The sequence below is a fragment of the Phaseolus vulgaris genome, chromosome 5 (assembly GCF_000499845.2).
Source record: "Phaseolus vulgaris cultivar G19833 chromosome 5, P. vulgaris v2.0, whole genome shotgun sequence".
In the NCBI taxonomy this organism is placed as follows: domain Eukaryota; kingdom Viridiplantae; phylum Streptophyta; class Magnoliopsida; order Fabales; family Fabaceae; genus Phaseolus; species Phaseolus vulgaris.
Window position 1 is genome coordinate 1,919,253 of NC_023755.2, and position 25,976 is coordinate 1,945,228.

A 25,976-nucleotide genomic window follows, 5' to 3' on the forward strand; every position below is an offset into this window, starting at 1 on the left:
GTTTTAAAAGTTCTCTTGTTCAGTTAAATGTTTGGTCTTGGGTTACGTTCAAGATACATTCAATTGTTTTCTCTTATTTTGACTGGTGTCTGGATCATTTGGGTTGTATGAGGATGGTTAAATGATGTATTAGATTGTTGGTTAGATTTTTAGTTGAGTTTTGGTAGTTTGCAGGTTTTTTGGGCGAGTCTGAGTATTTTTCTTTCTTGGTTTGTATAAGAGTTGAACTACCTGAAGTAATTCACATTAATTTATTCTTTCCTACTGATAAAAAAACATTATAAATAAAGGATAAAATGAAAATGAAAATGAAAATGAAAGAAGCGCAAAAAGTTTTATTGAAGATGAGTAATATATATGCTTTGGAATGTACAATGATGGTACTAGAGGTGCGATTCATAATGTTTTTGTACAAAAGCAAAAGATACCCTCTTCATTACTCTATTTTGCTCAATCTTCTCATCCTTATCTCACAATCATTACAATATATGTTTTTCACTTCCAAAGGAAGAAATGATCTATTAAATTCTATCTCTACTTCACTCTTAATCTTTTCCTCACTTTTCTAAATCTAAACTTCATCCAATATTTCTATGTTTTACCATTAACTTCTCTATCTAATTTATTGCGAAAGAAATTAATTAACATGTAATGTAAGAAACACGAGATAGTTAACTTAATTATAAGGACGTTTGATTAATTTTTTCTAAAAAAAATGTAAGAGGAAAAAATTAATAAATTAAAATTAAGCTGTAAATAAATTAAATTATAAAAACCTTTTCATTTGGCTTTTTAAATTTTTATTTCTTAAATTATAAAAAATCTATTATATTTTTGGGTTAAATATGTTTTTCGTCCGGTAATATAACACAAAATTAGTTTTGGTTCATAGTCCAAACTTTAGATTATCCAGTTACTTGGTATATGAAAATAATTGGAATGAGTTTGGTGTAGAATTAGTTTGATTTGAGATTTCATTTTATCACTGAAAGTAGTTATTGAACATCAATTTGCAATTAAAACAATAACAAAGTTTGAAAAAAAACTAACAATTTAAAAAAAAAACTAACAATAATTTCATATACAAAAAGTCTCATTTCAATATTTTTATACTACAAGACCTAAAACTACTTTAATGTTCTAATATTATACTACAAATAAAAAAAAAACATATTTAACCCTTTATCTTTTTATTTTTTTTTCAAAAATTTGCAAGGGAAAACTTCTCTAAATATTTCGCCATCTGAAAATATTGGTGCACGAAGTTTTACAAAGGAGGATTAATTTTCAATCACACCAAATTAACATTGGGATGAGGGATTAATTATAGTGTATACAATGCTAATTTATATGGAAAATTGATATATGTCTAGCTTGAGAAGAAGCAATGGAAGAATCATGATTGCTAACATTCAAATGTTTTGAGTTCTGAATCCTGATATTATAAAAGTGTTGAGATTATTTTACTTAATCATTTTCTTGACTTCAACGCTAATCTTTAGATATATTTTTGGAAAGAGTAAAAAATAATAAATATGAGAAGTTATAGTAAGAGAAATTACAGAAAAATAATTGTTTATTTCACCTTTTATTTTGATAGTTTTAAAGAGCAATCAAATTTTAATAATTAAATTATAAATTATAAAAAATAAAATAAAAATGGAATAAATCCTTCATTGGTGGCATTAAATAGTATTATCCTTTAGGGTTAGATCTGAACCTTTTGCAGAACATTAGAAATATGAAACATTATGGTTAAAGCGTGCTTACTTTGTTATCATTTGTTGGATGTGAAAAGAGAAACAATTCGGTGTAAAGCAAAATTAATTAATGCCCTCATAGGTATGCAAATCAGAGTTATCATAGTGCCTTTTTCCTTAATAAATAGATTAATTGGATTTACTTTCCCTAATAAAAAAATGTTTCTATTTATTTTTATTAAATATTTTAAAAAAATAATAATATATTAGTATCTTATTAATGTTTTAACCATGTGGTTCTCACTTCTCCATTTGTTACTTTAATATACAAATATTTTTGCACCAAGTGGCATTTGTAATATAAGAAGCAACAATTATGTTCCTCCATAGTTGCACTCATGTCCCTTAATGAACACCTAAAGGAGTGCTATAATGCACCAAACAAACACAAAACTTTAGGCATGAGGAAAAAAAAAATGCCCTACACTTTGCCACTCCTTCATAATGCAACCCTTCTCTTTATTCCATTTTAAAAACCCCTCCCTCATACCTTCTTTCTCCATGTAAGATAAAACACTCACAAACACAAACACACACAATAATGTCCAACCATAATGCAATGCACCACAACAACGTTGTTGAAGATCATGAGGCTCTCATGTATCAAACCTACCCTTGTCCATACTATGTCCAGAGCCCCTCTACTCTCTCCCATGCTAACAGTGCCGACATTCGTATTCAAAATGATCCAGAATCAACTTTTCACTCTCCTATTCGCTCTGAGACTCATCCTTTAAACCCTACTCACGAAGAGGATGAAGCTTCACGCTTCGCCCTCTGTCGTTATACGTCTTCTCGTGGTTCTAGTCACTCTTTCTCCCATCATAAGAAGGTTTCTTATGATGGGAGTCATGTTACTGGCACCGAAAATGGTGACGTAAACCGTTTTGTTATTGTTGATGGTGGTGGTGAGAATGGGAGGGATGAAAGGGAGAGTAGGGAGGGAGGGTCATTTTTTGAGTATCATTATGGGAAGAGAAAAGGAGGGTGGAAGAGGTACTTCTCTTACCGGAACTCGGATTCTTGTGCATGGATTTGGTTGCAAATGTGGTGGAGAATTTTGGTGAGCTTTGGAATTGCTTTGCTTGTGTTCTACATTGCTACAAAACCTCCATCACCTAATATATCCGTTGAGGTAAGTGCACATTTACATTCTATAAGATGATCATGTGTCAATTGCATTAATTGAAAAAAATGCTAAGTATTAGTGTTGTTTCTATTTATATAATTTAAGTTTTAGTATATATATTATAAAAAAAACGTGTTAATTAGATTATTTCTCTTTCAAATTTCAACAAAAGAGTGTTTATATGTTAAGAATCCTATATCAAATTATAATTAGAAAGATAAATAATTTTTTACTGAAATTAATCAATATTACAAGAAAATCATTCAATAGAAACCAATTTTAAAGACAAAAAATAATTAGTTGTTATATTAACAAAATTAGATACTATTTTAGAGACTAACAAAATTATTGGTATCTAAATTAGTTTGATAAATAGTTTCTAATTGGTCTCTAAAACCTTGATATCTAATTAGATACCAATTTAAAAACTATTTATCACTAATAAAAACTAATTTAGATACCAATTATTTTTTTAGTCTCTAAAATAATATCTAATTTAGTCACTATAGAAACTAATAATTTGTTATCTCTAAAATTAATTTGTATTTAATAATTTTTTAATAGTAAAATTTAAAATTTTATTCACCAAATTTATGAATGTATAATTGTGAAAAGTAATATCTTCTTTCCAACAATGAAAGTAGGTGGCAATGTAGGTGAAATCATTGTGTAAAATTAGATGTGTCATCTTTTTGCTATAACTTTCATGATGCTTCTATCTTTTGACTGTTGGTTGTGTTGCAGCTATCATACACTAGTCAAGTCAATCAATATGAAATAGTTTTATAAAATTAATAACTTTATAACATATTAATTATATGGAGTATATGTTGTTTTAAGTATATGGTTGGTTCATTTTTTTATTTTATTTTTATTATTATTATTTTTTAATCAGCATATGGTTGGTTCATTGATCTGCAGATTGCAAGGTTTCCACAATTTAAACTAGCAGAAGGGGTGGACAGAAGTGGAGTAACAACAAAGATTCTGACCTGCAATTGTTCCTTGAATTTAATTGTAGAGAATAAATCCAGGTTCTTTGGTCTTCACATTCATCCTCCCACCATGGACATGAAATTTTCAAACTTACCCTTTGCATTTTCAAATGTAAGTACACCCTAATCTTGAACACATATATATCTCTATTTTCTATATATCAATAATTTTTTTTTATTAATAAAGATATTATATAATACATAAGTAAGGAGAAATCTCATCTTTTAAGTCGATTTATAAAGTTAAGTTAGACTTAAGAGTTTACTTTTTAATAGGGTATCAGGGTCATTTATATAGTGAAAGTTTGTTAGGTTTATTATATCATCCGTTATTATATTATCCATGAATATATAGTCTTTACACACGAGTTGAAGAGTATCAGCGTGTAAGAGATATGTTGAAAATTTCACATCAACTATATATTAGGACATTTCATAGTATATAAATGGATATAAATGAGTGAGTTGGGTGAGGCCTCACTGAAACTTTTAAGATGGAATGTTATATAGTAGTAATAATTTTATAAGCTATATTTTTTTTTTTAATCAACAATAAATAATTTAACCTAAAAGTCGAATATTGCAGGGTCCTGAACTGTATGCTGAGAGTGGTTTAACAGTGTTTGAGCTGCAACTGGGAGCAAAGAACAAGGCAATGTATGGTGCAGGAAGAAACATGCAAGACATGCTGGATTCTGGAACAGGATTGTCTCTAGTAATACGTGTAATGTTGAGTTCTAGTTTCAAAGTGGTTCCAACTCTCATAAAACCAAGCTTCCATCACCATGTTCAATGTTTGGTGCTTCTCAAGAACACTTATGATAACAAACATCGAACCCAAGCATTTCATAGCACCTGTGCTCAAAAGTAAAGTTCTTCATTCAACTGCATGCATGCCTTTCATGTTCTTCAGCTCTACACACATTATTGTATGATATAGGATGAACACCAAAAGTAAGGGTGGACAAAAAGTTTAATTGGATGAAACTGCTCTATTTTTGTACGAATTATTTTAAAAAATAAATAGATCTTTATTTTTGTATGAATCCCTTAAAAAAAATGTATTTTATTTTATCAAGTCTATGAATCTTTTCTTCATGCACCAGATCAATTATGACGTACACCCGGTAACACCCCAGAAAATAACATCTAACTATTACAATACAAGTTCTACGTATTTCTATACAAACTTGAAGTTTTTCAAAACATTCCTAATACATGATTAAGATTTATAGAAATACAAATATTTACATATCCATAACTCAAAATAAAACTCTGAAACCTCTAAGGCTTTCCTGCACCTGTATGGTCATCTACTCGTGTACATAGTACAGTCATCGCAGTTTAAACACAACACAAAAAGCAAGGGTAAGCTAGTGAAAATAAAATTTTATAATATATGAAATTAAATTAAAATAGAAAATCAAAATTACATGGTCAATTTCTCAATTATTCAATCTTCTTCAAATTCCAACATAAATCAACCACATAGATCTCACATGAATCTACACATCCAGAATATTCAACAAACAACGTCTTCCGGAAGACCCGTATTAAGTAAGTCCTACCAGAGACTAACACCTGATCCAAAGATTACCAGCGAATCCAACAGAAAGGATCAGGGTAAGTTCAATGCAACCCAAACCGTGCATCTCATATGTCACGGTGTGCATGAACTCCCCCATCAACTTCTCACCACCTGATATCTTAGTCTATGTGACTTAGATCATCAGTGAAGCTCGGAGATCTCTGTTACCACATAGGCATCAATACTTAATACACAACAAACATTAGTCCATACATTATCCCAAATGTATGAATTCAATTCCATACCATTCCGTCACACAATATCATTCAAAAAGTGATCCACAATATTCAAAAGTCTATTTGACATAAGAAAAAATAACACTTTAATACTAAATCATCAAAATATAATATTTTTAAATTTAAATAATACACAAACAAACAACCCAATATATAAACACACAACATCCCTGCAAGAAAAATTGAATATTGGGACCACGTCCCTTCCGCATTCAGATCTTCTATCCTAGGGTGCTATTAAAAATTAAATTTAGCTTCCCTTACCTCAATTGCTTGCTTTCCAAGCAACTTTTAGAATTTTATTCCCCACGATGTGGATAAGCTTCAAGATTTATGGGTCTAATGCAAATTATCCAAACATAACAAAAATTCAGTATATAATAGAATAAGTTGAGAGGATTAAACTTCTCAACTGACCCCACCAAGATTAATAACTAAATCCTAAGGAAAAACAGAGAACAAAGGATATTTAGAGTAAAAATGAACTTACTCTGTTTTAAAATCTGATCGGGTAGAAATGTTCCTTAACTCCTCAGCTACAACGTGGTATGATCAGATTCTAAAATAGATAACGTATGGAGTGAGAAATTAAGAGAGAAGGGAGAGGAGAGAAGTTGGTAGAGAGAGAAAGGGAGATAAGGAAGAAATGAAAAAAAATGTGTGCAGGTGAGGGTTTCTGTTTTGTTTTTAAAAAGTTACGTTTGTACACACCCAATACTGATTTTTTTTTATATTTTACCCTTATTTTTTCAGATATTTATATCCGCAACACAAATAAGATAGTTCTGGATATACAAATCCAGAACTGAGATGTGCCTTCTGGATATGACTATCCGCTACACAATAATGTTTTCTGGATACTAAAATTCGAAAGTTATTTTTCATTCAGATACGAAAATCCAGAAAATATGACAAGGGCCATTTGAAGTTTAAATATAAATGATGGGTGCAGATCAAAATTAATCGGGTATAGGAAGAATTAGCCATTAAAATATCCCTTGATAATACATATTCCATTTGAGTAAGTCTAATTTAAATTATTTTGTTTTAAAGTAAAATATCCACGGATAATTTCTCCTATTTAGATATTCACAACTAAAAAGTATTAATTTTTTTATTCAAATAGACCCAAAAAAAAAAAAAGGTTGAAATGCCAACATATCCATGAAAAATTCATTCATTTAAATTTAATTTTTCTTTTATTATTTTTTAGATTAAATTTTCATTTTATTTATACAAATTTTACATATTGAAAAATATAAATTTTTATATAAGGATTAAAACATTTTTAAAATATTTTAATTTATTTATTTTGTTCGATAAAAAGAGTATGTAAAAAATAACATATGAACACAATACCCATAGACCCTCCTTTGTTGCCATTTAGTACATCAGGGACAAAATTGGTACTTTAACATTTATGTGGTACTAAGGAAAGCATAGAGGTGCAAAAATAAAACCCCTTATATGTTTAACTAGAAGCCCAGATATGGGTCCAACGTCAAGGGGAAAAATGGTACGAATTGCATGGAGGCTGTTTCTTGGTACACCTCCATATATTCTTCTCTCGCCTCCATAAATTTTTATATTTCCAAAATTACCTTTCTGTAATATTTTGGATTATATAATTAAAAAGTTTTTTTTCAAATTTGTAATTAACTTTTAAATAATTACATAATCTGAAAGTTTTTTTTAAATACGTGTTCGAATTACATAATCCGAAAACTATTATAGAAGTGACACTAAAAAGTTAAAAAGATATTTTCACTATGTGTATAGTTGTGACAAAAAACCTCGGGTGCAGAAAGAAACAGTCTTGCATGGAATGTACTGAGTAAAAGGTTATTCTAGCAAAATTTATAATAGAACACATTACACTTCAAAAATTTATTTTCTACCATTCTAATTTCTAATTTTTTAACTGGTCAAACGTCAAATAAGATTGAATTTATTTATATTTTAATACTAACTAATTAAATTATCTTAGATTTTTTCAATCGAAATTTCTGAGTATTTTTGCTATGGTATAGGAAAAAGTTTAATATTAAAGTTAAAATTTTAAAAAGAATTATATTTTGAATTAAATTTCCGATAAAGTTGGAAATAAAATTTTGGTTGATACATTTAGGATGAAGCATCGTCATTAATTAATATTTGTGTATAATAATGATAAAAATAAAGATTGTTTCTAAATATACTAGACAATAATTTATTCCACACTATTAACAATATTCTCGTTTCAAAAAAATAACAATTTAAATGTTAAATAATAAATCAAATCATTCCCCATTAATGATCCTTTTTTATAAAAAAAAGTTAATAAGTTATTTTAACATTTTAAATTTTTTAATTAAGATCTAGGATTCAACTTTCAACTTGAATATAAAATCATAATTGAAGACTCTATTTCATAAAAAAAAAATGGGTCTCTTTGATTAAAGAAGTACTATACCTCTTGATTATAAAAAAAGTTATAATGTTTTAGAAATAAATTTTTTTATTTTTTAATTAGTGACGAAAGTAACGGGTCTAATTTTATATTTTTTAATTAATATGTTATAAGAATAGGGAATTATTTTCTTATTTTATTTTATTACTTTTTTAAGCTCCTATATTATTTAATTAAATTATTATGTGACTAATAAAAAAATTAGAGCTATTATTTTGAGAATAAAAAAGATTCACCACTTGTCCACTTGTATTACCAAAATATTCCCACTAGTCCACTTGCGATATTTGGTTCCCATGTCTAATTATCAATTATTTATAACATTTAATAAAAAATAATTATACAACTTTATCATATCATTAAAGACTTAATCATAATATTGTAAAAATAACCTATTTAGTCTTTTAACATCATTTGCATATGTAACCTCAAAAGTTCAATAACATTTTATTCGTTACTATTTTTTTCTTTTACAAATATCGTAAAATTTAATTAGAAGTGCTTCACATAAACCATTTTTAAAAGCAATAATAATTTTGATTTGAAATTTAGTGATATATTATTATTATTAATATATATATATATATATACATATATATATATATATATATATATATTTATATTTAACGGGAGAGTTTTGTCACTTAAATGAGTTCTATCAAGTTCAATAATTTTTGTTGTTGTGAAAGAGACTTCTAGTTTGAAAAAAAATAATAATTCAAAGTTATTGTACAAGTAAAAATTAATTATTATATTAATTAAATTAGATATTATTTTATAAATAAAAAATATTAATATTTAAAGTAATTTTTATTACTAATAAATATTTTTTAAATTATTATCTAATTAATTACCAAAATTTTAGTTATCAACTTTAGACTCGAAACTAAAAAATTTGGTAACTAATTAAATACTAATTTAGAAACTATTTATTAATAATAAAAATTATTTTAGATATTAATAATATTTATTTAGTTAATATAATAATTAATTATTTTTTATTTAATTATAGTGTTGATTTATATTTTGTTCACTAATAATAAAAATGAAATGAATATATAATTCGTGTTAATTAATATAATAATTAAAATTAAATTGTCACAAGTTATAGCAACATAAATATTTGTAAAAATTATTATAAGTATTCTAAAGTGAAAACAGAAAACATGATGTTTACTTCTAAGTTAATTTTTAATTTAAAACTTGACATACTGCTGTTTAACTGTTTTTATTTTTTTAAATATTCATAAAAGTTAATGTTGATATTGATATAGATATTTAAAAATAGAAAACAAATAAAAATCAGATAAACTAAAAGTAAAACAGAAAATAAAATTATCCCATGTTTTCCATAACTTCATTGATGTGAAAGAATGAAGAGGAAAAATAAAAGGATTTCATTGATAAACAAAGTACAATTTTTTTAAAAAAAAAAAAAATTACAAACAAAACTAATTTATGAGGTGAGGTTTACACCCACTTATATATTATGAAATTTCTTGATCTCTAGTCGATATGGGAGTGAACTTTAAGTCGGTTTTCATCCACATATATTATGAATTTTTTTAATCTCTAATCGACGTTAAACATAAAGTAAATAATTTTTTTTTCTATTAAAATGTAGAAAAGAAAGTTAATAATTTTTTCCTCTTATTCTTTGTATTCACCCACCACAATGAAAAAAAGCATAATGTGTGTGTTTCTTTAGTTTGTATACTAACCCTAGAAAGAAAAGAAGAAAAGAAGAGTGGGAAAAGATATAAAGAAGAATGATGAAGAATGGTAGAAGAGCATAGAAAGGGTTTTTGAAGATGTTGAGTTAGAAAGATGTTGAAGAAGAGTTGTTATATGTCAAATCCATCACCAATGTTGGCAACATTACGACATGGATGCCATGATGTGCATCAAACTAAACTCACTTCTGCTATCAGCGTGCAAAGAACAACAAGATATTTTCTCTATCACACCACTTTCAAGCTTTCAAAATGGAGCCTATCATCCACTTTCCATTATCTTTCAAAACCTTCACATTATTGTGGGAAAGAACCACCAACACCACCAACCATTACAATGCAACACTTTCATCTAATTATACTTCAATTACAAAATAATATTCAATTTTTACATTACAAGAAAATCATGAAATAGAAACCAATTTTAGAGACAAAAAAGAATTAGTCGTTATAATGACTAAATTAGAGACCATTTTAAAATTAAAAAAAAATTGGTTTCTAAATTAGTTTCTATTATCGTTAAATGGTTTCTAAATTAATATATAATTAGCTACCAAGATTTTTGCTACCAAATTTAGAATATAATTAATTGGTAGTTAAAACATTGGTAGCTAATTAGATACTAATTTAAAAACTATTTAACAATAATAAAAACTAATTTAGAAACTAATTTTTTTTTTAGTTTCTAAAATGGTCTCTAATTTAGTCACTATAACAACTAATTATTTGTTTTCTATAAAATTGGTTTTTATTTTATGATTTTTTTTAGTGTTGATAAGAAGTTATAAACTCTTCCATGCAATTTTTGAAAAAATAAAATTATTGTTTTTTTTATAGTGAGTTCAAGCTACCCCATTCAGTAATGTATCTAGGTATCTAGATTTTCTGTAATGTATCTAGGTATCTAGATTTTGATAGGATATGTTTATTGGCTGAATATATTACTTAAATGTGTTTTTTATACCAATTATTTTGTATATTAGAGGTCATTATTTTGTATATGTGTTCAAGTAACTCTACTACTCCTCCCATTTAGATAAAAAAAAAATACACAAACCAACCAATTTTTTTTATTAAACTATTCATTTTTACATTATTTAAAGAACTTTGATGAATAGCTACTTAAAAATGAGTAATATAAAGTTCTATGAATTAAATATAGTAGTATATTTTGTTTCAGATAATATCATAAAAAGAATGATAAATCTATCGTTTGGTTAAATATATTATCATGTTAGTTTAGTTATTGGCTTTTTGTCTATTAGTAAAGATTATTTCAATATTAATTTTTTCTTAGATTTTTCAAGCCTAATGTTTTTATGGAAAATGAGTGTTGTATTTTCCATGGAAAATTACCAACCAAAGTTTTTTTTTTTTTTAACTAATTAGATATCAATTAAAAATTTCTTTATAAACTTTATTAATAAAAAAATTACTTTAAATATCATTAATTAATGAATTTAATTAATATAGTAGTTAATTTTATTTTATTTTAAAATTATTTTTTATTTAATAACTTTTTTTATAGTATGCTTCTCGAGCTTTTGTTAAAAAGTCATCTATTGTTTTATAGATTTTAACACATGTGAGATTATATTAATAGATATTTTCATTGCCCAATACCCACTATCCGCATGAAACTATAAAACTATAAGTGAATTTAATTCAAATCTTTCATCATGTTACTTTTTATCTCTTTTAATCATATCATACATATCGTTTTCATCTTTCTTGTTTACATCATCATTGTACACATACACACCATTTTTTCTTTAATGTGATACTGAAAATTTAGGTCATAGAGATGAAGTTTTATGTTTAAGTTTTACAATTTGAGTGAAATTCTATATAAAAAAAACTTAATAATTGAAAGCTTTTTCAAAGCTCACTATTGAATTACAGAAAATCGAGTTCATGAACTTGAGAGAGATAAGTTTTTATTAATTTTTCTCTGTAAAAGAATTTAGTTCATAGTGTTGGGGAAGGGATCCAATGATGAAAACTCAGCTACAATGAAGATGATCAATCATTTTTATCTCTAAGTTACGTGATTTTATTTAAATATTTTAAAAATAAAAAATTACATCCGTCCATGGGTTGACAAAATGAGAAAAACTAGAAAAATACACTACAAGAAAATCATGAAATAGAAACCAATATTTAGAAACCAAAATAATTAGTTGCAATAGTAACTAAATTAGATACCATTCTAGAAACTAAACAAAAAATTGGTTTCTAAATTAGTTTATATTATTTTCTATTATTGTTAAATAGTTTCTAAATTGGTATCTAATTAGCAACTAAGGTTTTAACTACCAAGTATTTAGTTTTTAAATTTGGTCTCTAAAACCTTGGTTGCTAATTAGATACCAATTTAGAAACTATTTAACAATAATAGAAAATAATAGAAATTAATTTAGAAACCAATTTTTTGTTTAGTTTCTAAAATGGTCTTTAATTTAGTTACTATTACAACTAATTATTTTGGTTTCTAAAAATTGGTTTCTATTTCATGATTTTCTTGTAGTGATATTAAAACAAAAACAAATTTTCATCTCAATTTTTTTTAAAAGTAAAAATTTAGGGTAAATAAAACTAGGTTAAACGGTTAAAAGAAAAAAAATAAAGATTAAATATTTTTATCAACTAAAAAAAAAGCATATTATAAAGAAATAGAGTAAAACATGTGATAAAATCTAAATTTGTATTTACAAATATACAAGTATAAATAAATATGAATTATTTTCAAGTGATTACATTTAATCATTAAATTCAAGAACTCATGATAAATTTTTATACCACTACGAAGAAAATCATTAAATAAAACTAATTTTAGATACTAAAATAATTAGTTATTATTTAATTAAATTAGACATCATTTTAAAAACTAAAAAAATTATTGATATCTACAATGATTTATATTATTATAAAATAGTTTTTAAATTAGTATTTAATCATTAATTACCAAGGTTTTAGCTATTAACTACTTTATATTCTAAATTAGTCTCTATTAGTTTTTTAGAGATTATAATTTATAATATAAAATATTAGTAGTTAAAATTTTGGTAACTAGTTTAAATACTAATTTAAAAATTGTTTTATAAATTTATATTAATAATAGAAATCACTTTATATATCAATAATTTTTTAGTTTTTAAACTAATATTTAATATAATAATGATTAATTATTTTTTATTTCTAAATTTAGTTGTTATTTAACAAATTTATTGTAGTGTATATACAAAACATGTTATTAATAATATAGTATAAATAAAATAATAAATACAAATATTCAACATACTAACAATTGTACACAATAATAAAAAGTTAAAAAATAAGTTTATGCAATTTCAAATATCTATGTCACCACATTAGTTTTATTAGGGACAGTGGACCCGTTGAAGTTGTCCTAAAGGTTATTGAGAGTTAGGTTGGTGTTGTGAAAAATTGATTTTGTAGATAAATTTTGAAGAAATAATTAGGATGATGAGTCAACTTTTTTATTTGTCTTATGTACCATTGAGAAAAAAAATATTTAAATTAGTAAATGACTAAATATTTTCATCTCTCAGTTTGTGAATAATCGGTTTAAACATATAGAAAAACATAAGAAATAACTACCAGAGCCTATAATAAATGGGTGAAGTCCCTTAACCCAAATATTAGAATATTTAATTAAATGAATTAAATAACTTAATAATAGTAACATGTAATAGTGTTTGAGGGTGTATTGAATTACGTAATACAAGAAAATCATGAAATAAAAACTAAATTTATAAAAAAAATAATAATTAATTGTTATAGTGATTAAATTAGAAATCATTTTAGAGATTAAAAAAAATTAATTTTTATTATTGTTAAATGATTTCTAAATTGGTATCTAATTAGCTATCAAGGTTTTTGCTACCAAATTTAGAATCTAAATAATTGGTAGTTAAAACCTTGGTAGCTAATTAGATACCAATTTAAAAACTATTTAACAATAATAGAAACTAATTTAGAAATTATTTTTTTAGTTTCTAAAATGGTCTCTAATTTAGTCACTATAGCAACAAATTCTTTTTGGTCTTTTTTATTTCATGATTTTCTTGTAGTGAGCACATGATTAAATACTATAATAAAATCATTAAATAGAAACTAATTTTAGAGATAGAAAATAATTAGTTACTACATTGATGAAATTAGATACTATTTTAAAGATTAAAAAAATTACATGTATCTAAAGTAGTTTTTATAATTAATAAATAGTTTCTAAATTGATATCTAATTAGATACCAAGTGTAATATTAAATATCTTTTTAAACCTATTTATAGCTTGGTCCTTTTGTCTTTTCATATCTTGACTAGACTAGGGAAATGTTCTTGTTTTTTTTGCAGATTCTCTTGGTGAAGTCTGACGGAGAAACTGGTAAAAGAAAGACTACAACTGGCGTGGAGGCTTTTAGAAAGCTATTCGACATGTGTTACAGTGTCTTCTTAGAGGTTTTTGGAGCAACTCACGCATGGAAATTTGTATCTGTTGTGGAGTTTGCTTTCTGGGGAACAACACTGCATGCTGATTTCCAACACAAGCATGCTTTGGATTATGTTGGTGGGATCAAGAGGGTGGATGTTGCTAGCACTTTTGGGCTTTGAACTCCTACACTTTGGCAACTATGTATTTTCCATGGTGAATCTAGAACACATAACAGATCGAAGCACGATGTTTATCGGGTTTTGGTTGCCACAACTACAAAGCTACCAAGAAATCTAAGTACTCTAGACAACTTGTGGCTTTGATATTTTTTGTTAATTATTGCATCATTATGTGATGTTTTGAGTTTCTAGTTAGGTTTTTATGTTTAAACCATTTTATTCAGATATTGCATAACACACGTATATAAGTTTTTGAAACAATATATTGTTAAACATTTCTTAATTGTTCAATTTTATTTAACGTAATTAATTCACTGGAAATAAAAAAAGGTTTACAACTTAAAACCTTGGTCTATTCTTACTTTTAACCATGATTTTTTTTAATGGTGATAGATGTAGACATGATTGTATTATGAATTGATGTGGTTTGTTATAGATGAGGACAAAACCCTTAGTAATTAGGGAAGTTTGTGTTACTTATGAAAAAATGATGGTAAGGAACATGATATGATGAAGTTTGGAAAAATAACGATGTTTATGGAGTTTGTACTTTGAACATTCTCAGTCTGAAAGCAACAAGAAAAGGTTGTTCCCACCAATGTCTTAACTGATACTGATATGATCACAAACATTTTATTCGCGCATGGATCCATTGTTTGCCTCATGTTTAGAATGATGCAAGAACCGGACAAGTTCGTACACACAAATTTCAACTCAAACCATAATAATTCATCTAATATGGTAAGCCACAAATCTAGGGTTTTGTGGCCGACAACTCTCACATAATCATCATCAACATTTTCTTTATTTTCATTATTATTATTATTATTTATTATTATTACTATTTATTATTATTATAATGTCTAAATCCTATCTACCCAATCTAAATCAAGTGCTTTTATATTTCTATGGTGATTTGACATGGTAGGTTGTGAAATGTCTTCCATGGTGGGAAGTATATTTATATCTTAATTGGGTTTAATCAAAATTTAGATTCAATCTTTTAGGGTTTGCTTCCACCTCATAACTCTCCACTCACTCTCTCTCTCATTTTCACCTCTTAATTATCCATTTGTATGTTGTATCAAAGAAATTATTTTTTTTCAATAATCTAAAATTAGCTTATCCATGGTTTAATTTGTAGAAGTTATTTCATAGAAACATTTTTAAAATCTAGGTTTTGATTCATACACAAAATAGTTTCACCTTATGAAAAAATTAATTTAATTTTTTTTATATTTTTATCTTATAATTACTTATGCATAAATTTTCTCTAAAGAAATGGTTCTTTATAAAAATAATTGTATTTGAAATTTGAGGTGAGTGGTTTTTGTCTCCCAATATTAAAATAAAACATCATTTTAGTTTCTAAAATTAAGATGGGTTAAAAATGTTTTTTTTGTCTTTATATTATAATACGAAATTATTTTTTTTCATAGTCTAAACCATAACCTTCTGATTGTATTCTAATTGTCATGTAAAACAAATTTGTTAAGGACTATTTTAATAGTTTTCTTGCTATAAATATAAAAAAAAACTCTAAAATTTTGAATAAGGAATAAAATTATTTTTGTGCGAAAGTATATGGTTATTAAACATTAGAAAATGTTTAACCTAATTAAAAAATATTTAACCCAATTAAAAAGGAAACGATATTTTTATCTTGAAATCAAATGACATTAAAAAAAATGGTGGTGATAAGTTGATTAAAATGGACATGTTTAAAATATTGGTAATATCACATCACCCTCTTCCTTTAATACTATTAACACCATCTAACTCTAGAGATAAAAACCTATTTTTAAAAGTCAAAAGTGAAATAATTTATTTTGAAATTGTATTTGACTAAAACCGAATTATCCAAAAATTTGGAAAACTAAATATTTTAACCAAAGTTTCCGTACATTGTGTCACCATTACTAATTGACTTTGGAAATTAGTTCAGTACGATTACCTTTTAGGCCATTTGGTATTTCAACAATCAAAAGTAACACTCTATTTCGACAATTAATCATCTCTATTTCTATCTATTTTTTCTTTTGTTTTTCGTTTCAAAATCCTTCACATAACTTTTTATGTACCCAATTTATTAAAAACCATTTTCATTTGCACTTATGTGAATACAAATTTGGATGAATATCATCGCAATAAAGTAGACATGAATTTACAAGTCAAAGAAACGTATTTTTTAGGACAATCTGATAAAAAAAATAGTTACAATAACACATTATAATATTATCTAAAGTATATAGATATTTGCGGTAAATTGTTTTAAGTGAAATATTAATTATGAGTTAGATTTGCAATATAAGATTTTCTGTTTCGATGGTTCTAGAAAATGTAAGAAAAAAAATTATGCAGATAATTAAATAATCAAAATAAATACCAATATTTTTTTCTTATTTTATAAGAGAACTCCTTTATATGAAAAAGTAAAATAATATTATATGTTGGAACTATTAAGTTTTGAATTTAAAAGTGTATTATAATAATAAAAGTTTAGATAGTATCTGAAATTAATAATAATAATTATTTTTTATATCTTAATTGTTTTTTTTTTTTTATTTGTTCTTTCGTATTAGGTAGTAGCAAATAAAAACACAGTTACCACAAATAAAAACATCACAAAATTCATCTCAACTATTAATTTTGATTACTAGTCACCACAAATAATTACAAAAACAACCATCATCACTTTTAAATAAAAATTTAAAACGTGACACTTTCCATTGTACTAAAAAGAAAAATTTATTAAAATAAAAAAAAATAGTGGTGAAGAGAGAATGTACGGAAAAAGAATTTTCCTAAAACTATCATTGTCAAACAAAAAGGATCCAAAATTAATTTTAAAAAAATGCATATATCTCCTTGAAAAATATATGAAGATTTTACATGAACAAGATCACATAAAATTAAAATATATAAATAGATATAAATCTTATTTTATAAATTAATTTTATGGTATTAATTTAGATTTAAAGTGTATTCTTTTAATAAAAGTTTTGTTCTTAATAAAAAAGAGTTTATAAGTGATATTGATGGTGTCGAATCACGAAGCAAAGTAATGGTTTCCACAATTTCAGTAAGGAAATTATTAGAACTCAACGATTTAAATTAATTTATGTTCCTACGAAAGTTATCGTTTTGTCGTCTTATAATGCGCATTTCATCAATATGCCAACCTCTCATTTCACTCACCATGCATTTCATTTTTTCTCTCTTTTTAATTATGCCAATATTATTTTAAAGTTTCTTAAACAAACTACACTAACTTCTCTTAATTATTTATTATTTATTATGTTTTATGTTTTCCTCTGGACTAATTCATTCTTGATGGTACTAGAATATATTATATTGGTAAACAAACGATTAATTTAGGATAAATAATATGGAAAATTAAGAAATACATTGTTAATTTTGGCCAAACATTTTATTGTTGATTAAAGTCTTATAAATAAACACGATAATCAAAATTAAGATACACTATTATTATTATAATATTTATTATACTTAAATATTAAATTCTTATTTAATCGTCGTTAAAAACAATTTTGCAACTCAATCAAGAACCAAATATCATATGTTACGAGAAAAAGTGAAAAGAAAAAGAACATGACAAAAAGAATAAATCAATTGTTCATTCATTTGACAACTTCCTTACAATAACAAATTCTATAATAATATTACTTTGAAAATTTCTATAAACTGCACTATTATTTACTTATTTGAAAAATATTTTATTTTGTAATTATTTAAAATGGTAGTTGTAAATTTAAAAATAGAAAACTTAATATTGAAGTTTATAGATTTTAAGTTTTTCTTTTTTCTTTGGACCTTTTTGTCTAACGATTTAAGTTTTTTTCTCATCTTTCCTCTATTTTTGTCTTTATATAAGTGCGTCGAGCATCAACGAAGATAATAAATTTTGTAATCAACAATACATTAGACATACTTATACTCACTTGTGAATTATAGTGCATTAATTTTTTTTTATTTCTGTTTTTGTTTTTTTTTTATATTTTTTTTCTCATTAATGGAGGTAAAAATCAATACATAAATATTTTAGGGTTTTATGACCATCATGGGACTTTTTTTTTCATTTATACCAAAAATGAGGTCGTTTTCAAAAAAATTATAAATATGGGCAAGTCGTACCAACTTAGCACAACTTTATATGCAAAAGTCGTGCTAAATTGACACGACTTTGTCACGTCGAAGTCGTGCCAAGTTGACACGACTTCTGCCACGTCAACTCCTGAAGTCGTGTCAACTTGGCACGATTTTGTCCACGTCATATATATATATATATATATATTTATTTTTTTTTAATTTTCTTGTAAAATTTTCTTATTTAGATATTGACTAGTAAGTTATGTGATGTTTAAAATTAATTTGATACATAATTTTCTAAGGGTGTTAGTTTTAAGCAATAAAAAAATGAATAATTGTGTATGGATCATGTTTGACGATAATGTAATATATTAATTTGGTTATTAGATTAATAAAAGATATGAAAAACAAAAAAAATGTTCATATTGTAGAACCGAAGGTCACAATAAAAGTAATTGTCCGCACAAACAAGCTAGATAGTAAAATTCAATTTCAAGTTTGATTATTAATTTTCTCATAGTATTTATACCTCATAAAAAATTTATTTATCAAATTAATTTCAAATATTACATAACTTATAATTTTAATTATAATTAAATAATTATAATATATATTTATTTAAAAACAAAAAAAATTAAAAAATATGATGTGGACAAAGTCGTGCCAAGTTGACACGGTTTCAAGTTGACGTGGCAGAAGTCGTGCCAAGTTGACACGACTTCAGGCTGACTGGCAAAGTTGTGCCAACTTGGCACGACTTCTACATATGAAGTCGTGCCAAGTTTGCACGACTTGCCCCATATTTGTAATTTTTTTGACAACAACCCCATTTTGGTAAAAAAAAAAAAAAAGACACCATGATGGTCATAAAACCAATATTTTAGGCTATTTGAAAAAACTATAAAACTGTTATGTAATTTATTTATTTAAATTTTTATTTGTTATTTCCTTTCTATATGTTTATTTTCTAATATTATATATATAGAGAGAGAGAATTCTAAAAAATTATAATTGTTTAATTAAAAAAAATGACTGATTCTTAATAGAGATGACAATAGAGCTATACATGTATAAGTTTGATGATATCATTTCTATGTTTTTAAATAAAAACTCATACTTATTTTGCTTCTGATAGTTAATAGGTATAAAATCTATATTCATTGGTTTCTTTGTTAGGTAAAGTTAAACACATACTTGCTCAAATATTTATTATTTTAAAAGAATAAAAATCAAAATAAATATAAAAGAATATTATCAAGACACTAACGTATAAAAAGACTTACATTTTCTCCTTTACATCAAAATTATAATTTCATAAATTTTACAATAGTACTAAATAAAATAATAGTGTTTAGTAATTTATAATATAAATAAGTATGAGAATAAAGACAAGGTGATATCTACTTACATATTTTATATTTAATTTATTTAAAACTTAGATATTATGCATGTTTGGTTAATTCAAATATTTTCTATCTATATTATAATGAATTTGAACTATATTTGTAAGTATGAGTTTATTGGTTATCTATAATACTTTCTAAAGACTAAATTATTGGTTTACTTTATTTTTTAAAATTATAATATTTAGAAATAATTATACATTTTTGTTCTTATAAGAGACTGAATATCCACTATCAAGTATTTTCTATCCACTGTCTTCTTCCGTTATCCGTCTGTCAAGTCCAAAAAGTGGAGGTACCTGCAAAGACACTCCAACGTTCAAATTAACTGAGATTGTTAATATGCTTATTTGGGTTTAAAATTAGAAAAGTCATTACTTTTTACCACGAGACCTATCTCTATTTATACTTTTTTATTGGGTTTTATGCTTTATGAGAATCATCGCAAACCCAATAATCCTTTAATCATGCTTTATTATCCTTAATCTATTTTTTGACTTTAATTAACGTATGAGAATCTTGTTGCAACTCGATCAATCAACTTTTGGTAGGAGAACCTATATAAATATTATCTCTCAAAATAACAAAAATCTTGTAAAGTTTTGTTTGGTATATACAATTAAAATCGATTTAGAAATTAATTATTAGTATACATGAAAAATAAAAAAGTAAAAACTATGTTATAAACATTAATTTAACATGCTGAAACAAGTTAAAATGGTATTCTACGCTCGATAGTTAAACTATATGCGAATATGAAATTCATTAAAAATGTTATATTAACATTTCTATACAAACAAGATAAAAATAGGAAAAAAAGTCCTAGTCAATACACTTTGATTTTTCCAAGTTAGGTTAATAATTTACTACTCTAACTAGCTCAATTTATTTATGATCAACCCACTTTTATTTTTTAATTTCTTAAAAAAAACACTAACCTTAAATTAATAATATAATATTTTTTTTATTATGCATGTATATAACATTTATATAAAATTATTCACCAGATATCTTATTATTAGAAATGATTTCATCACAAGTGTGTTTAACTATCATCTTTATTTTCATCTCTATGTTGACTATCATATACATCCTCATTTGATAGTGACTGATGTTAGTGATTCTGCATTATATCAAATATTAATTAAATATATTTTATAAAAAATTAAAACTAAAATAAAAAAATATACTATCAATTATTTAATATTAAAAAAATCAATTTTAAATTTTTAAAAAATTTATAACTTCATAATATTAAAATGGATTATCAAATAATAATTATATAAATATCAATTAATTATATAAAAGTAAATAATTACATATTATTCAAATTTTAAAATAACTATAACATAAATTATTTTTATAAATACCGGAAGGAAAATTATTTTCAAAATTTAAATGAATTTGATGAATATTAAATATGTGGAATTTTTAAAAGAAAAAATAAAAAATTGTATGACAAAGTAAGAGTTTTTGAAGTTAAATAAAACCAACAACTAAATAAAAAAATATAATTTTTTTTATATAAACTGATAAACTAAGAATTTAAGTGGTTCAACATTCAAAGTTAATTCTTAGAAATTCTCACATCAGAAAAAGTAAACAATAAAAAATGTGCACTAAGATTTTATATGTGATGAGACCCAATGAAAGATGTTCTATTCCTGAATATAATAAGCGCATTTAACATTAACAATAGTTTAAAAAAAGGTTTATATGAAATAGTTAATAATATTTATAAATTATTCGTGCTGACCAAATTTTTTTTTATGAATTATTCGTGGGTTAAAAACAGTTTTTCTTTCTTTATGAGATTTATATTCGATAATTTTTTAAAATTTTGTTCCATTATAATATTTTTCAAATTTATTTATTTATTAAATTTATATTCAAGCATTTTTCTTCATTTTTTTAATTTATTAATTCTAAAACTGTTATTTTGTGTGTCTAAGCATATGGTTATTTTTTTTTATACCCACAACTTCTAATAATTTTCATTGTGTGTTTTCTTATAATATATATATACATTTCCTTATTTTTCTTCTTATTTTTTTCTGCTGTAAACTAATTAATAAAAATATTGAATAGAAAAAATTTGTCATTAATTATAGAAAAAAATGCCCAACATTTGTCATTTTTCTTTTATGTAAAACAAAGTCAAAAAGGTTCTTTAGACCCCTGATTTTCAGATAAATGTTAGTTAACCTAATTAGAAGAAAGATAAGTGCATGAACATTTTCACTCAAAAAAAAGTGTAGAATGTTCTAATCTGTCTTCAAAGTGAGAAGATATGTTAAACAAAATGAAGTAATGACAATGATGGGAACATAAGTTAGCTGAAATAAAATTATTTACTTTTCTATGCTTTATTTTATGTTTTATGAAACATCTCAGTGGTATAAATTTATAAAATGTCAACATAGAAAAGACATGCACTTCTCTGTTTATTATATTCCTAGAAATTTATCACTATGATTCTGGGAGAAGAATGAACCACTTGTTTTACTATATGCGCAATTTTTTTCTATATAAGCTTTGATTATTAAATGTGTTTTGCCAATAAGATTAGTATTTTTTTAATATGAAGAAAAGGAAGAGAATTTTTAAATATAAGGGATAAAAAGTGGGATAGGGATTTACATGGTTTGGGTCTTTCACATGCATGGCTTGTTTGATACAATGGGTGTTATTATTTTAATTTGATATCATGTTAACATCATGGAAATTGTACCAAATGATGCACTATAAGCTTGTTTTGATAGGCATGATGCACTATAAGTGTTTTTTTGATAGGCATGATGCACTATTGATGATAAAGTAAGGATCATTACACATATTTGCATTAGTTTAAATAATTTAAGTATTCATCCATAAAAGTTTAAGCATTTTGAATATTGAATTTCACATAGGTGAGTTGAACTTTAGAATCTAAATTAATCGGTAGCTAATTAGATATCAATTTAAAAATTAGTTTATAAATTTTATTAATAATAAAAATTACTTTATATATCAATAATTTAGCTTCTAAAATAATATTTAATTTAGTTAATGTAGTAATTGTATTAGTGGAAATCGGACGAAACCCAGAAGTTTTGGTACTCGATTTAGGTCAACCGACATGTTCAAAATGTATTAAGATCAGAAGAAGATTAACAAGCCTAAACAGGACAAAAACATTAGGTAATATGTTCTTAATCATGATCCAAACGCTAATCCGGCCTAATAATAGTGGACCTATAATAAACATATAAATAGTCATAAGTTTCGAGAAAAAAAATGTTATTATGGCGCATTTATTTGCACAAAGCACCAAATACCGAGTACTCACTTGAGCGTTGGAACACCTTTTGTAGATGTCCTCCCGATCGAGAGTCGGCGAAGAAAAAGAGAACTTAACTGAAGGGAGAGAGCAAGAATAGACGAAGGTGAAGTGAAGCAGCTGATCTGAGTGGAGAGAAGAGAAGTGATCGATCAATCGAAACTAGAAGGTAGAGATTCTCTCAGTCTCTTCTATACATAAACAATAATAATTGAATAAACATTAGGTAAGATTGCATAGCGCGACTAAAGCTATTTTTATTTAAGATAAATTAATCTATTTTTATTTATTATTTATTAAACTAAAAAAAATAACTCAAAGTATAATAATAATAATTAATGTATGCAACCTAATAGATTAATTTTTATTAAAAAGATCCAACTAAACTTGGAATTAGTGTCTTATAAATAGCATAAAAGAAAGCACCAAATTTACTTTGATCCCAACCTTAGAAAACATTTCACTTAACGAAAACAAAATTAGTAATTAATGTATTGCCTAATCAGAAGCAGATTGTTTACTAAGAATTGTTAATGCAGCACTAAAAAGTGAGTGATGTATACTTTTGTTAGATCAAACAATGTATGCTTATTAGTGTTTTCTTTTATGTATAATGGTGATGATGGAGATTGTACTAAAATTTTGTATGTTTTAGAACTTTCATCTAGATTGAACCTGGTTTTATGTACACTTTTGGTTAGTAATAAGCTAATTTTTTTATTTTAGAAACATTTCAAAAATATTTCAACTCGTTAGATTATGACTTAGCATTTCTTTTTTATCAGCAAGAAAAAATAAATAAATATAACTCACTTAAAGGGTGGTCCAACCCTTATACAAAACATCATCTCTCCAAATAAAAACAAAAACAACAAAGCTACCTCGAACTACCTACTCCAAAATTACCAGCTAGACAACGACAAAATCAAGAACAACTCGACTGCCCTATAAACAACTTTTAATCGAGTGCACACATACCAGGTGTTCTAGACACCAATCAGAGAAAGAGAAACTCAATGAAGGTATCTTTAAGAACATCCAAGACCAAATCTTTAACTGGACTAAGGAGAAAATTTCAGAATAATCAACCACTCCACCAATAAAAATGTATTTATTCTCATGTTTCCTTTACCATTGCAATCCAAACATTATGACTCCAAGAGAATCATCAAGTGTTTATACAGAAAAATGTAACCCTCTACTAATATTCAAAAAATAATCCATAAAAATGTTTTTTTTGTCTTACAAATGTCTAAATATTATAGAAGGAGACCCTAAGGTTTCTAAGCATTTAGAGTAAACAACTCTACAACACAAACTATAATCTTATAATTATATGAATTAATTAAGGTTCCAAACAATGTTCTGAAATAAGGTGAGTGGATTAAGTGGAAGCATCATGAATTAAATAGGTAAGTAAAGCTTGATAGCCCACAAAATTTGTGGAGAACGCAATGATTAGGTTCAATGAATTGCACCATTTGTATCCTTCATGTCTTTGACTACTTTTCTATCTTTGCTAAGCACGCTTCACTTTGTATAGCAATTAAATATAAGTGACAAAGAAGAGACTCCAACACATACATCAATTAAATACCAATACTTAACTTTTCTCTCACATCAAACTTCAATGTTTTCATAAATCCATTTAAGTTTCATAAAATGGTGTAACCATTCTATGATTTACTTCTCTTGAATTAGTTTTAATTAATTTATGTCATGTAGACCAATGTGTCATTGTGTCGTCATATGTTAGGTTCATAGGGCTTGTATATTTCAACATTAATTTAATATAAGTTTTTGAGATGAAGATGTACTATAAAGGATGTATAACATGACATTTTTTTGGCAAATGGAATAATTTAGTGAAGACTTAGGAAAATTACATTTCATAAATGTTTAATTTATTAAAATCAAATTAATCATTTAAAAATTTAATTAATCGTATCAATGGAGGATAATTGCACATTTCATAATGATAATGTAAAGTTTTTTTTTTAAGAGAATGGAAATATAAAGTTGTTTACACTATCATCTAATTAATTATACTTCACTGCTTATCTGTATATTGTTCTACTATATTTTTATAATAATAATTATTATTATTTAGGTTTTTTTTCAAAGAACAAATAAATATATTAAAAATAAAGTATTTGGAGTGCTCTAACTCTTTGTATGTACAAAAGTTATCTTGAAGAGACATGTTATTTATAATAGAGAATAAATTGTCTATCCAAAAATCACATTTTAGATAATGATTACTGATTTCAATGTTGACGTCCAAAATGATTCATCTAATGTACGATAATTGTTCAATAAGGTTATTGTACTCCTTTGAATATGCTTCCCTATGCATTATAATTGGTTTTGTTAGCCTTGAAATCGAACCAGAATCTAACACACATGGTTGACGACAACTCTTGGATTTACTTGATTTTTTATTTCTAGAATTGGTATGTTAATTCTGCATAGGCAAACGGTAACAGCAATGTTGTTCAAAGATTTGTAATTGCTGATATGTTATCAATCCTCTAAAATTGACATGCATAGAGAGTGAAAATCTAAACTAGAAAGTCTGATGCGGTATTCTATAGTTTTATTCTGTGTTCAAGTTTTTGG

At 25.3% G+C, this 25,976-nt stretch overlaps 1 protein-coding gene and 1 long non-coding RNA gene across 2 annotated transcripts; one reads left to right on the plus strand and one right to left on the minus strand.

The window, feature by feature from the left end:
• The first annotated feature begins 2,092 nt into the window (after positions 1-2,092).
• LOC137834750 (uncharacterized) lies at positions 2,093-4,771 on the plus strand. Its single transcript, XM_068642925.1, has 3 exons — positions 2,093-2,895; positions 3,811-3,996; positions 4,471-4,771. Exons 1-3 carry the CDS (start codon positions 2,302-2,304, stop codon positions 4,753-4,755), a joined length of 1,065 nt encoding a protein of 354 aa, XP_068499026.1. The 5' UTR covers positions 2,093-2,301; the 3' UTR covers positions 4,756-4,771.
• A 218-nt stretch (positions 4,772-4,989) lies between these two features.
• On the minus strand, positions 4,990-6,326 carry LOC137834751 (uncharacterized). The gene is made up of 3 exons (XR_011084956.1): positions 6,199-6,326; positions 5,973-6,047; positions 4,990-5,197 (listed from the first exon to the last, which is right to left on the minus strand). It is a non-coding gene; the product is annotated as an uncharacterized lncRNA (long non-coding RNA).
• Positions 6,327-25,976: the final 19,650 nt, after the last annotated feature.

Bases quoted from the DNA above. Each gene is read 5' to 3' on its own strand.
- LOC137834750 (XM_068642925.1), top strand. From the start codon at position 2,302: ATGTCCAACCATAATGCAATGCACCACAACAACGTTGTTGAAGATCAT. The intron at 2,896-3,810 runs GTAAGTGCACAT...ATTGATCTGCAG, and splicing joins CACCTAATATATCCGTTGAG to ATTGCAAGGTTTCCACAATT. The intron at 3,997-4,470 runs GTAAGTACACCC...CGAATATTGCAG, and splicing joins TACCCTTTGCATTTTCAAAT to GGTCCTGAACTGTATGCTGA.